The sequence below is a fragment of the Schistocerca gregaria genome, chromosome X (genome assembly GCF_023897955.1).
Source record: "Schistocerca gregaria isolate iqSchGreg1 chromosome X, iqSchGreg1.2, whole genome shotgun sequence".
Lineage (NCBI taxonomy): Eukaryota > Metazoa > Arthropoda > Insecta > Orthoptera > Acrididae > Schistocerca > Schistocerca gregaria.
The window spans coordinates 401,973,047-401,985,725 of NC_064931.1; the positions used below are offsets into that span (position 1 = coordinate 401,973,047).

At 44.5% G+C, this 12,679-nt stretch overlaps 1 protein-coding gene across 3 annotated transcripts in view; it reads right to left on the reverse strand.

Moving 5' to 3' along the window:
- The window catches only part of LOC126297376 (uncharacterized), a 352,843-nt gene that overhangs the window by 117,512 nt on the left and 222,652 nt on the right, over positions 1 to 12,679 (reverse strand). For all 3 annotated transcript variants that reach the window (XM_049988102.1, XM_049988101.1, XM_049988103.1), the window contains exon 7: positions 936 to 1,168. In XM_049988102.1, coding sequence (XP_049844059.1) covers positions 936 to 1,168 — 233 coding nt within the window. The remainder of the gene's footprint in view (positions 1 to 935; positions 1,169 to 12,679) is intronic.

Consider the following 12,679-nt stretch of genomic DNA (forward strand, 5'->3'; position numbering starts at 1 on the left):
TGAAGTGGCACTTGCACACGAAGGACACCTCCCCCTCACCCCCCCCCCCCCTACACACTGTAAGAAGGTTTGCAGGGCATAAATGTATATCTATACTGACTGAAGGAAAACATATATGAACACCCAAGGACTGCTTCACAAGACATAAAAAAAAGATAAGTTTGTAATAATGCTAGTTGGCCAATGGGAGCGTGACTTACATTTTGTGTATAGTAAGGACTTCATTTCCGGTACATCACAGTGAAAGAAGTACAGCAGGTGCACAGCTGTAAAGGTTGTACGAGTCATGTGTAGGATTATATTACTTTTTCCCCAGCAATGAAATGCATCATTGAAACTAAATAAGCATCCTAATTGTTCACGATTTTCTTCCCTCCTGATCTTCAGTACTGGTATGCCTGCCAGAGGACAAATAACAGGCAACAACTGTTTCACAGATCCTACATTAACTACCTGGGATGTGATAAACTGCTTCATTCTTCTCATTATCTTAAACTTGTAACAGGGAGGAAGGTATAGGAAAAGCAGGATGGCTAACTCAGTACTAGTAACTCAACAAACTAGATGATAACATGCCCCAGGGACAACCACTATAGCATGTACTACCAGGAAATTTGTAGTCCATCATGGAAGCTATTCTTAAGGTACGGCTTTCGATTGAGGGAATTGCAGCAATGGCATTAAAATAATTTTTTAAGAGAGGGGGAAAAAAAAAAAAAAAAAAAAAAAAAAAAAAAAAAAAAAAAAAAAAAAAAAACCATCTTTAAAGTGGAAAATGCTTTATAAGTCATGTAATGAACTAATTAAAAAACAGGAGATAATATATTAAAAGTACAGCTTATGCACTTTTATCATAATTATACTTAGAAAATAATGAACAACAAGCTGCTATAGAGAAAAATCTAAACAAACATCACAAGACAGACAAAAATTACCTTAAATTGACCTCGGTCACCAACAGGAGCCAAGAAACCTTCAGATCCACCTGATATATCCTTCTGACAATAACTACAAACTTTAAGTCCTTTCTTGAATTCTTCAAGACATGTACTGCGACAGAATTGCCTGATGTCAAATCCGAAGCGCACACAGTACTTTCCCAGGCTACCACTAGGCACAGCACTCTTGCAAAAACAACAGAATCCACCAAGGTCTTTCTGAAATTTTGCTGAAACACAATAATGATGAATTTATTATTAAAATCACAAATAAGACACAAAGACCCATTTAAAACTACATATGAAATAAGTGGTGTAGTTCGCAATAACACTAAAGATTCCAGAAGCTTTAGTTTGATAGTTTAAACAACTTTAACTGAATAATCACTCTACCACACTTTATGCAAATATTCAATGGCTTTATTTCAATGGTACTGAACCATTTCATGATGTCAGTTCTACAGTAATAGCGTGAAACAAAAAATGAACAGCATACAAGGGGTAAGTTGTAAGCAGTTGCAGTTGATCCTAATTCTGCTGCATAGCTGACAACAAAATCACAATAAACACTCTCTAAAGAAAATATTGTCATCCCTTAAAAAAGAGCACAGTAGTCCCTCTGGAGTGCTGTTGACAGTGTTTGAACTGGTACCAGGTGACCAAGTGAGCTTTCATCAATAACTTAAGTCATGGCAGTGATGTGTTGTGCATATGTCAGTCGATTGTACGGAATCAGCAATTTAAGATAGGTCAATGTGAAGCTGTACAGAAAGGAGATACTGTGACTGAACATACCCGTACCCATACTGTGAATGAAATTGTCTTATTTGCTAATATATCAAAGCAAACTGTGCAGCATTTCTAGATGGAATGGTGTATAACTCACAGCCACCCAAGAATAGTGGTTGGAAAAAGGGCGTAACTGGCAGTGGCTAGATACCAGTGTCATCCCTTTTCAATGACAATCAGTTTAAAACCTGACATGAATTGCTGCTGTCAGTGAATGCAGGCCAATCTCAACTTATTTCCAAGCAAACTCTGTGAAGGGAACTGCTAGTAGTGAGCATTTGGGGACTGCTTCCGCACAAAAAGCCACTGCTCACTGTGGCACAGAAATCTGCATGTCTTCAGTGTGTCAAAAACACAGAAACAGGACAGAGTTGCCTGGAGGAATGTAATATATCTGCAGAAGATGCAATTTTGCCTCTGTTCACATAGTGCAAGTCACCGAGTGTGCGAAAAGCTGAATACAGCATTTAACGGCAATGTGTGGAGGTCTGGCTCTGTGATGTCTAGGGTTTGTGCTGTTTTCATGTCATGACTTTGGCCCACTCATTCAGGTTACTGTGAACACAAACTTGGATGCATATGTTAAAATTCTTGATGGCCAGATGTTGTCCTTTGTTTCACATCTTCAGCATGAGTAAGCTGTGGACATTCTGCACTTTTCCAAGTTAACAACATCTGTGTTGACAGGGCTGTATACATAAATGCCAAGTTTAATAAACATTCAGGTACCTTATCACACATCAAATGGCCTGCTAAACCATCCAGTCTTAATTCCACAGAAAATACCTGGAACTATTGCAAACAGCTGATGAAACATAGCAACTGGCATCTTCACAATCTAGTAGCTCCACAGGATGTAATCATCAATAAATGTCTTTAATTTGTAATCTAACAGACCAAGATTCACCGAATGTAGTGTATGATACATCTGATTACTAAATGTCATGATACACTGTAATTTCATTACATAAACATATTTTTGCAGCTATGTCTTAATTTTCAACTTGTGCTGATCACTGCATAGTGGCACTATGAATAATAAGTAGCCTACAAATGGAAGTACTTCACTAGAATTCTACAGAATAATGTATCTGACTGGCCATAATGTAAACAATTTTCAATTTACTTGTCTTCAGTAGGCATTTAAACACTGTTTGTTTTTGTGTAGTATGGTGAAAATTTGTTATGAGAATTAGCAAATTCCAATTCATTTTTAATGAAAATTTATGTATAATAACTTTAATTATTCGTGTAATTTATTCTACAAACATGATATGGAATGATTGTGTGGCATTGTTGGCTGGGAGGCCCCATATGGGGAAGTTCAGCTGCCAGTTGCAAGTCTTATTTCAGTCAATGCCACATTGGGTGACTTGTGTGTCAGTGATGATGATGAAAGGATGATGATGACAACACAACACCCAGTCCACGAAAAGAGAAAATCTCCAACCCAACCAGGAATTGAACCCGGGCCCGCTCCTTGGTAGGCAATCATGTTACCAGTCAGCTAAGCAGGCGGACATTTATTTTACAAAGTTTAGTATAAGAAATCTTTGCAACTGATAAAATCTTTAATTGAAAAATTCTTTAATATTTTATTGACCTTCATGCCACATGTGAAATGATTTGTACTAATATTTTTTCACTGTAGTTTTCATACAACCTTTACTGTTATGATACCAATAAGACAATTTGTGTTATCCTCCAAAAGGTCCATTGTTTGGCCAAATCAGATAGTAGTTAGAGGTTATAAGAGAGTGACTGTCAATAATAAAAGTTGTAGAATCATGTGATGATGATGAAAGTGTAAGAGGTATTAATAAATGAAGAATGCAGTGGGATTCTGGTTGCGGGAAACTATTTACTATCACGTAAGTGTTATGTGTCAGCCAAGAGGTACACAACAAATACTACGAGATGGCGGAACCAAACAGACACAACCACTCGCCTGGCAAGTCTCAGTTCCATGCAGCAGCCTCCAGATGGCACTCACAAACAAAGACATCTTCCTGCTTCGGCACCACTTCCTCCAATGCGTCATACTCTACTGCCGATAGAGTGGACAGCAGCTAGTAAGGCACACTGTCAACTACTCACTAATTTGCTTCTTGAGGAGATGGAAATTCTTCCCCTAACATGCTCAAAACATGGCACGCTGCAGACACACTGACAGTTCCACACCAGCAATTAGACAGTTCACTTCAGTGCCTGCAGTCAGCTCAGTGAAGTACTCTTAAGACTACCTCTGACTTGGCACTCGCTGTTTAGGGAGAACTTCAAACATTCCAGAGTGTCTGTTCAATTACACACAGATATAGTGATGAATTATAGACTGCCAAGAGACAACAAAGTTAATTAGATATCATTGCATTATGTATAGAACATAAAGTGCCATGCATCAAACTGTACTGAAGCTAAGTACCATTTTGTAACATATTGTTAATCAATGTTATTTGCTATTTTTTTATTGTGTTGCCACATCTTTCCTAGAGTGCCACCCTATTGAAGAAGTGTTTATTTGCAACTGTACAAATCAGCCACCGTTATGGAACCATAGCTGGTAGACCATTTTCTGTTACCATGGATATTTGGACTGAATTAATACACTCCTGGATATTGAAATAAGAACACCGTGAATTCATTGTCCCAGGAAGGGGAAACTTTATTGACACATTCCTGGGGTCAGATACATCACATGATCACACTGACAGAACCACAGGCACATAGACACAGGCAGCAGAGCATGCACAATGTCGGCACTAGTACAGTGTATATCCACCTTTCGCAGCAATGCAGGCTGCTATTCTCCCATGGAGACGATCGTAGAGATGCTGGATGTAGTCCTGTGGAACGGCTTGCCATGCCATTTCCACCTGGCGCCTCAGTTGGACCAGCGTTCGTGCTGGACATGCAGACCGCGTGAGACGACGCTTCATCCAGTCCCAAACATGCTCAATGGGGGACAGATCCGGAGATCTTGCTGGCCAGGGTAGTTGACTTACACCTTCTAGAGCACGTTGGGTGGCATGGGATACATGCGGACGTGCATTGTCCTGTTGGAACAGCAAGTTCCCTTGCTGGTCTAGGAATGGTAGAACGATGGGTTCGATGACGGTTTGGATGTACCATGCACTATTCAGTGTCCCCTCGACGATCACCAGAGGTGTACGGCCAGTGTAGGAGATCGCTCCCCACACCATGATGCCGGATGTTGGCCCTGTGTGCCTCGGTCGTATGCAGTCCTGATTGTGGCGCTCACCTGCACGACGCCAAACACGCATACGACCATCATTGGCACCAAGGCAGAAGCGACTCATCGCTGAAGACGACACGTCTCCATTCGTCCCTCCATTCACGCCTGTCGCGACACCACTGGAGGCGGGCTGCACGATGTTGGGGCGTGAGCGGAACACGGCCTTACGGTGTGCGGGACTGTAGCCCAGCTTCATGGAGACGGTTGCGAATGGACCTCGCCGATACCCCAGGAGCAACAGTGTCCCTAATTTGCTGGGAAGTGGCGGTGCGGTCCCCTACGGCACTGCGTAGGATCCTACGGTCTTGGCATGCATCCGTGCGTCGCTGCGGTCCGGTCCCAGGTCGATGGGCATGTGCACCTTCCGCCGATCACTGGCGACAACATCGATGTACTGTGGAGACCTCACGCCCCACGTGTTGAGCAATTCGGCGGTACGTCCACCTGGCCTCCCGCATGCCCACTATACGCCCTCGCTCAAAGTCCGTCAACTGCACATACGGTTCACGTTCATGCTGTCGCGGCATGCTACCAGTGTTAAAGACTGTGATGGAGCTCTGTATGCCACGGCAAACTGGCTGACACTGACGGCGGCGGTGCACAAATGCTGCACAGCTAGCGCCATTCAACGGCCAACACCGCGGTTCCTGGTGTGTCCGCTGTGCCGTGCGTGTGATCATTGCTTGTACAGCCCTCTCGCAGTGTCCAGAGCAAGTATGGTGTGTCTGAGACACCGGTGTCAATGTGTTCTTTTTTCCATTTCCAGGAGTGTAGTAGCATTCAGTTACTATATTCACATACTTTGGTGATGAAGGCAAACTTTAAAAAGTGATAACAATTTTCACCAGTCAACATTTTGGCGATATGGACAAACTTTAAAGATGCTGACAATTTTTCACCAATATCAACATTTGGCGATGAGAAAAACTGGAAATTGTTGACGTCAATGCAAACCCACAACATTCTCAACAACATTTGGCAATGAATTAAATGAAACAATACTGGTCAAAAAGAGAAATGTTACTAAGCAGGACATGTTTTATTTTTACTTAAACTTACAGAGCATGATTCTTTGGTTCGATTTTTGTGGCAACACAGCATGGCTTAAAATATTCTGTTCACAGTACATTCTAGGACTGCTAATCTAGTATTTGGCTCCATGGAAGGTGAATACCAGCCAGAGGAAATTGACCTCAATGGCCATTAGAGGGCACAGTATCGAATTAGTGCCGTACCTGACAGTGAGCACACCACTCATCTCACATGTAATACACCGGCCAGTAGTGTTCCTTGCAGTCAGTATGAATAATGCTACCCAGCAAAACAGTCACTCAGTTCTGTAATTGCATCTGATATTGTCAGTTACTATCATCGCTGTACTATGGCCTATTTGATGAAAATTTCTCTAGGCACTTCCTCCTCCTCTCTGATCATACTTCAGATTGTCTATCTCTTTGTTCTTGGTCTGTTGACATCATGGTGGCGAAGGTTTTTGCTTTGCACCTCATTACTGCAGAGGTTGCTATGGGCTTGTTCCGGCCTGTGTCCTGTCTGCTGTTAGCCATATTTAGCACAGCTACTGCTTGATATCATGTTCTTTTCCACATGCAGCCTTCCACCTTGTGGCTTCATCCATTTCTCTACTGAGTACAGACATGTGTGTTGATATATGTCTACTTGCGGATATAGCATAGGCGACAAGGAAAAAAGTTTGTTTGGTAGCACGGATACTAAATTAGCTTGCCTGCTGGAGCAAAAGCAGCAGCTGATGCAACAGTAGCAGCTACATACAGACCTGTTCGAAAGGCACTTCTACTGCAGGCAGACAAACTCTGAGCTCACAAGGTCACTATCTTCTATTGCATCAGGCTTCATTCTTCAGGCTTCAGTAACCCCCTGCCCCTGTAACTGACGCCCAAATATGTCCATCATTTCTGCCTTTCGATAACGCTACAGAGGAATGGGACACACATTTGTATTTACTGAAGCAACATTACTTGGCGTTTCAAGTCAGGGATAATTCATTGCAGCAATCATCATTTCTGTCATGGGCATCACCTGACATATTTTTTATCCTACAAAAAACAGCTCCTCAGTCTGATCCCATCATGCTCTCCTTTCAGGAGACATCCGTTCCCATAGATATCATGTGGTTGCCTCCAGGCTTGAGTCTCACCACTAACAGCCTGGACTATCACTGACTTGCAAGGTCTCAGCTGAAAGTACAATTTCACTTGCACCGATCAAGGCTGCAAGGCTTTGTAGGCAGTGAAACACATCTTGTGCATTGCACACTTGTTTAAAATTGCATAGGCTGCTAATGAACTATTCATGGGAAGGCCATAAGTTCCAGTGGTTAATGCACCACCACAGTTTCCGCACCACATTGCTAGTCCAACATCTTATTGTACCTGATCCTCTGGTTGCCGTAGTCAATGCTCGTGGGGACTGCTCCACTCAGACCTGTAATGTTTCTTCACTCACTTCCAAGCAGACTGCCCAGATCGGTGAAAATCTGGCACATGCTGTGGTAAAGAGGGACATTTCCACTCTGTGTGTTGAAGCTGTGCAACCTGCTCCCATCTGCCCCATGAGCGCACCAGGACACCCTACATGTGTTGTAGTCAGCAGTTCCCCCGAGTGACCCCTTCATGTTGAAACAGTTTCTCACACTTCACATTTCTCACCAGGATGTTAATTTTCATGTGGATACAGAACCACTGTTTCTTTGATAAATCAGGTGCCACACGTACAACTTGTCTCACTTGAGTTGTCCCCAACCTCATGGCATTTGGTGGCCTATTACGACAGTTCTATTCCTCTTTGTGGGCAGAACCCAGTCATTGCAGCCTACAAACTTGTTATGCAGCATATTACATGTCACTGACCACCTGCCAGCCTTGACAAATTAATGTTGTTTGTGTTTTCGGTCTCTGATTAAGTCCAGGTCACACCAACCCCAGTCCCATTCTAGAAACTGGACACTCTGCAGTGAATTTGCAACTATATTTTAGCCAGATATGGTGTGTGCCTCAATCTTTCAGGTGCACATTGCCCTTTGGCAGGGCACAATGCCTCATTTTTAGGATGCCAGACAAATGCTAGCTGCCTAAAATGCTGATGTGAATCAGAAGCTATATCATCTCCTGGCTTGTTTGTTTTGTTTTGTTCTAGGGTGCAAAAACCACTAAGGTCATACACACCTATGTCAAAACTGCAGAACACAAAGACAGTGAGGAGTTAAAAAATGACTGCACATCAATCCCCATAGACGTACGAGAAGACAACTAGAGGCAGGGACATGGAGGAAGGTCTATAAAATACACCATAAAGAAACAGAAATTCAGAACTAAAATTTAAATGGCCTTCACCATATTGCTATGACAGATAAAAAGTAAAATGCTGTCAACACCCCACATGTCATTTGCTAAAACGGCCGATAACTCTGACAGCAAACCCAAGTGGGGCTGTAGACGGTTAAAAAATGGGCATTCTGTCAGGAAATGGTGCACAGTTAAAACTTGGACACAATGTGTACGAACTGGTGGGGGAGTGCTACTTAACAAATGATGATGGCTAAAAAGGCAGTGCCCAATACACAACCTAGTTAAAATGACCTCCTCAAGGCGGGAGGGTTGAGAAGAGGTTGTCCAAGCTGCTGGGACAGGCTTAACAACTTGGAGCTTATTCCCGTTTCCACAGAAAACGATTCATGACATGGGGGGACAAAGTGATGAGATGGTCAACTGCAAAACAGCACGCTCAAAATCCACAGTGTGCAGTGATTAGTAAATTGTGAGACTTGAGCCACCATGTCAGCCAGGCATGAATCATATGTTTCATCATCTTGCAAACACAGCTGGTGAGAGAGATGGCGTAGTAGCTAGAAGGAAGTTGTCTGTCCTTACTGGACTTAGGTATGGGAACGACAGTGGCTTCATGCCAGCATCTGGGAAATGTGCCCTCTGTCCAGATGCAGTTGTATGTGTTAAGCAGAAAGTGCTTGCCCACAAGAGAAAGATGCTGCAACACCTGAATGTGAACAGCGTCTGGCCCTGGGAGGGGGGATTAAGTGAGTGCATGATCTAGTTGTCTCACAGTAAAGACTGATTGTAGCACTCACGATTCTGAGAAGAGAAGGATATGACCTGAACCTCCTCTGATCGTTTCCTATGGAGGGAGACTGGATGATACAGTGAAGAGCTCAAACTTTCTGCAACATGATGGCCCAAGGTGTTGGAGACAGCAATAGTGTCCATGATGACATTGTCTGCTACCATCAGGCCAGAAATTGGGGAATGTATCTTGGTCCCAGACAGCTGTTGGAGGTTGGCCCACATGAAAGAGGAGGGAGTGGAACTGTTAAAAGAACTAGTGAATGAAATCCAGCTAGCTTTTTTTGCTGTCCCAAATAATGTGATGGCACTGTGCACCCATCTGTTTATAATTAATGCAGCTTGCCATCATCATAGGATGATGGTTATAAATGCGGAGTTGCATCGTGGCATGGCTCAGTCCACCAAGGAACCTGGACACAGCATGGTAAAGTGGAAGCGCGGGGAACGGAACATTCTGGAGTGGTAAGGATAACGTTTGTAAGAGAGTCCATCTGGTAATCACAACTGGGGAAATCATGTTTGTCAAAAGGTCACCAAGGAGGAGAAAAGCCACCAGTCAGCCCTTGTTACGCTGCCATTTGGGTGTGCATGCAGGGGGGATAGGGGTCAGCAAACAGATAGCATACGGGAAATGGTCGCTCAAGTAGGTGTCAGAAAGAACGAACCACTCAAGACGATGGACAAGCTGGGCAGTGCAGAAGGATAGGTCCAAATGCGAATAGGTGTGCGAGGAGTCAGAAAGGAATGTGGATGCTCCTGTGTTAAGGCAGAAGAGGTCGAGTTGATTGTGAAGGTCAGCCAAAAAGGCGTCTCTCTGACAGGCTCTGGGAGATCCTCAAAGGGATGGTGTGCATTAAGGTCATTGAGCACCACCAGAACTGGGTGAGGTAGCTGCCCAATAAGCTGGAGGAAGTCTGCCTGGGTGACATCAAATGACGGAGGGATGTAAATGGTGCAAACAGAAAACATCAGGTGAGAAAGGGCAAGGCGAATTGCAACAGCTTGAAGACGGGTAGTCGGGGAGATGGGCTGACTACGAACGTCATCCAGTACGAGCAGCATGGCTCCCCCATGAGATGGAATGCCAACCTCAGGGGGTAAGTCAAAACAGACTGGGAAGAAATACGAAAGCTCAAATCGGTCATGAGGATGCAATTTTGTTACCTGAATGCAGAGTACATGGGGACACTGCAATTCTAAAAGCAGCTGTAAGTCCTCTTTGTTGGATCAAAGGATGCTAACGTTCCATTGGAGGAGAGTCATGATGAGGAAAAAATGAGGGAGCGTCACCTCAGCGGCTGCTGTGTGCCAGCCTGCAAAGACTCATTACTACAGGGCACAGAGGCAGGTCCACAGAAGCATCGGCTTTCTTGTGTTGTCGGTCTGCAGAGCCAACATAGAAAAATGGTTGGTGGTGTCCACTGGTGGCACGAGGGCCGGCCAGGCGAAGGTACCATGTGGCGACACCATTGAAGAGGATCTTCGAGTTGGCTAAGGAGAAGATCATTTGCCTTTGTTAGACTTCTTTGAGCCTTTCTGGTTATCAGAGAAAAACTCAGATGTTTGTTGGCTGGAGGGACAGAAGAAGTCTTCAGGGGAGTACTACTCCTGTCCTTCCCAGCCTACTGGTTATGTAGCTGGTGACTCTGCCCCTTGAGGTGAAAGTTTGATGGCTTGTTGCAGAGCTGAACGAGGAGACAGTGGTGCTACTTTGACACTGGGCAATTTCTTCACAACTTTGGAGCTGAACATGAGGTCGCATGTCTGCGTGGCCGTGTCCTTCATGGAGCGAGACGTACCAAGAACAGTACTATAAGTGCCAGACAGTAGAATGCAGGTTTTACAACTACCCAATAACTCGCAAGTGACCGGGTAAGGGATTTTTTCTTTTACCCGGATTTCCCGAACAGCCCGCTCATGGGACGATCCCGAGAGAAGGCGGCATGGTCGCCATTGCAGTTGATACAGCGGGGAGGAGGAGGCGGACAATCGCCCTCATGCAGATCCTTACCACAGGTTATACATTTTGCCGGGTATCGCGAAGACATTCGAGTGCGGTTGAAACAATGACACTGGTAGGAGTGTATCGCAGTCGGAATGTACACTCGAAATGTGGTAACTCCATAGCCTGCATTGATCTTTGACGGAAGCATCACACTATCAAAGGTGAGAAAAAAGAGTGCGTGTGGGCACTATGAAGGAATCTACCTTTTTCATCACCTGATGGCCGGCAAAGACACCCTGACCAGAGAGGTATGTTTGGATTTTGGCCTTGGTCAGACCATTGAGAATCCTAGTGTAAATAACACCATGGGAGGAATTCAGAGTTCTATGGGCCTCGATACGAACAGGATAGCCGTGGAGAAGCATAGCGGCAAGCAGGTATTGAAGTTCCATTCCATAAACAAGAACAGGATTTCACAGTGCCGGCAACTGCATCAACACCTTTCCGAATAATGAACGAATTTACCGTTCCAAAAGGACTGACCATCTTCAGTACGTGAAACCATGGTGCAGCTGGAAGTGTCTTTGAATCGTTAGCATCATATTGTTAACATTTTGTAGATGTTGATTGTGAAGACGAGTGGCTCATTGCAAGATAATCCCCACGATTGCCAGCGTCTCCAATGGTACACTCCTTCCAACTGGGAGCCCCCTTCACAAGTGGGCGCACCCACCTTAGGTGATTGTTCACACACACCTCAGGTCACACCTACTGAACACGTGACAGAGGGACCAATCAGCAACTTGGGAAAGTAGCAGCTCAGGCAGTCATCCCTCCCTGGACCTGGACCTGGCCTGAACCAGGGGGTACATGCAAACCCTACCTGTCAACCAGGGAGCTGGTAAGTATGGATTACCCAGTCACCTGTTATGCGTCAGATGCGTGGCCTGGCCTTCAGGAGTGCACAGGGAGAAAGGAGGAACCTCAAACACCAAAGTGGAGGAAGGATAGGAGAAGGTAAACAAAGAAACTAAAATAACGATAAACAGTGGTAAGACCATTCTTACATCAGCAACGGACAATGCAAAACATTCCCAATAACACCCCAGACACATTCCCCAAGGAAGGGGAAAAAATAGCAAGAGGACAGACATGCAGCATGGAAGTGAAAAGATGCTGCAAAGGCTGGGGGCCTGTGGTAGCCAATCACAAACTCACCAAAGAGTGGTGAGCCCAATAGAAGGAGGGGTTCTCCAGGCTGCTGGGGTTATTCAGCCAGTGAAGTCAAGTACATGGACCACCATCAGGCATCATCAGAGTGCCCAATGGTTCTCTCGGACTATTAGGAGATTCAGGGGATTGCAAGGCTACTATCAATGCCCAACTGCAGTTGAAACTTGTCCTATATCCCATATCCTACCCTCCAGCCAGAAGACCAGATCAGCAAACTTACTGGAGGGGAATACTACCCCAAGGTCAAACTTGCCAATGTTTAAGTCCAGTTACACTTAGATCAGGAATCCCAGAACACTGCTGTCATTAAAACACCTTTTGGATTATATACAGGCACCTCCCATTTGGAATTGCCTAAGTGCCCCTAGTTTTCCAAAGGCTTCTGGAACAGCTGAAGCAGAAT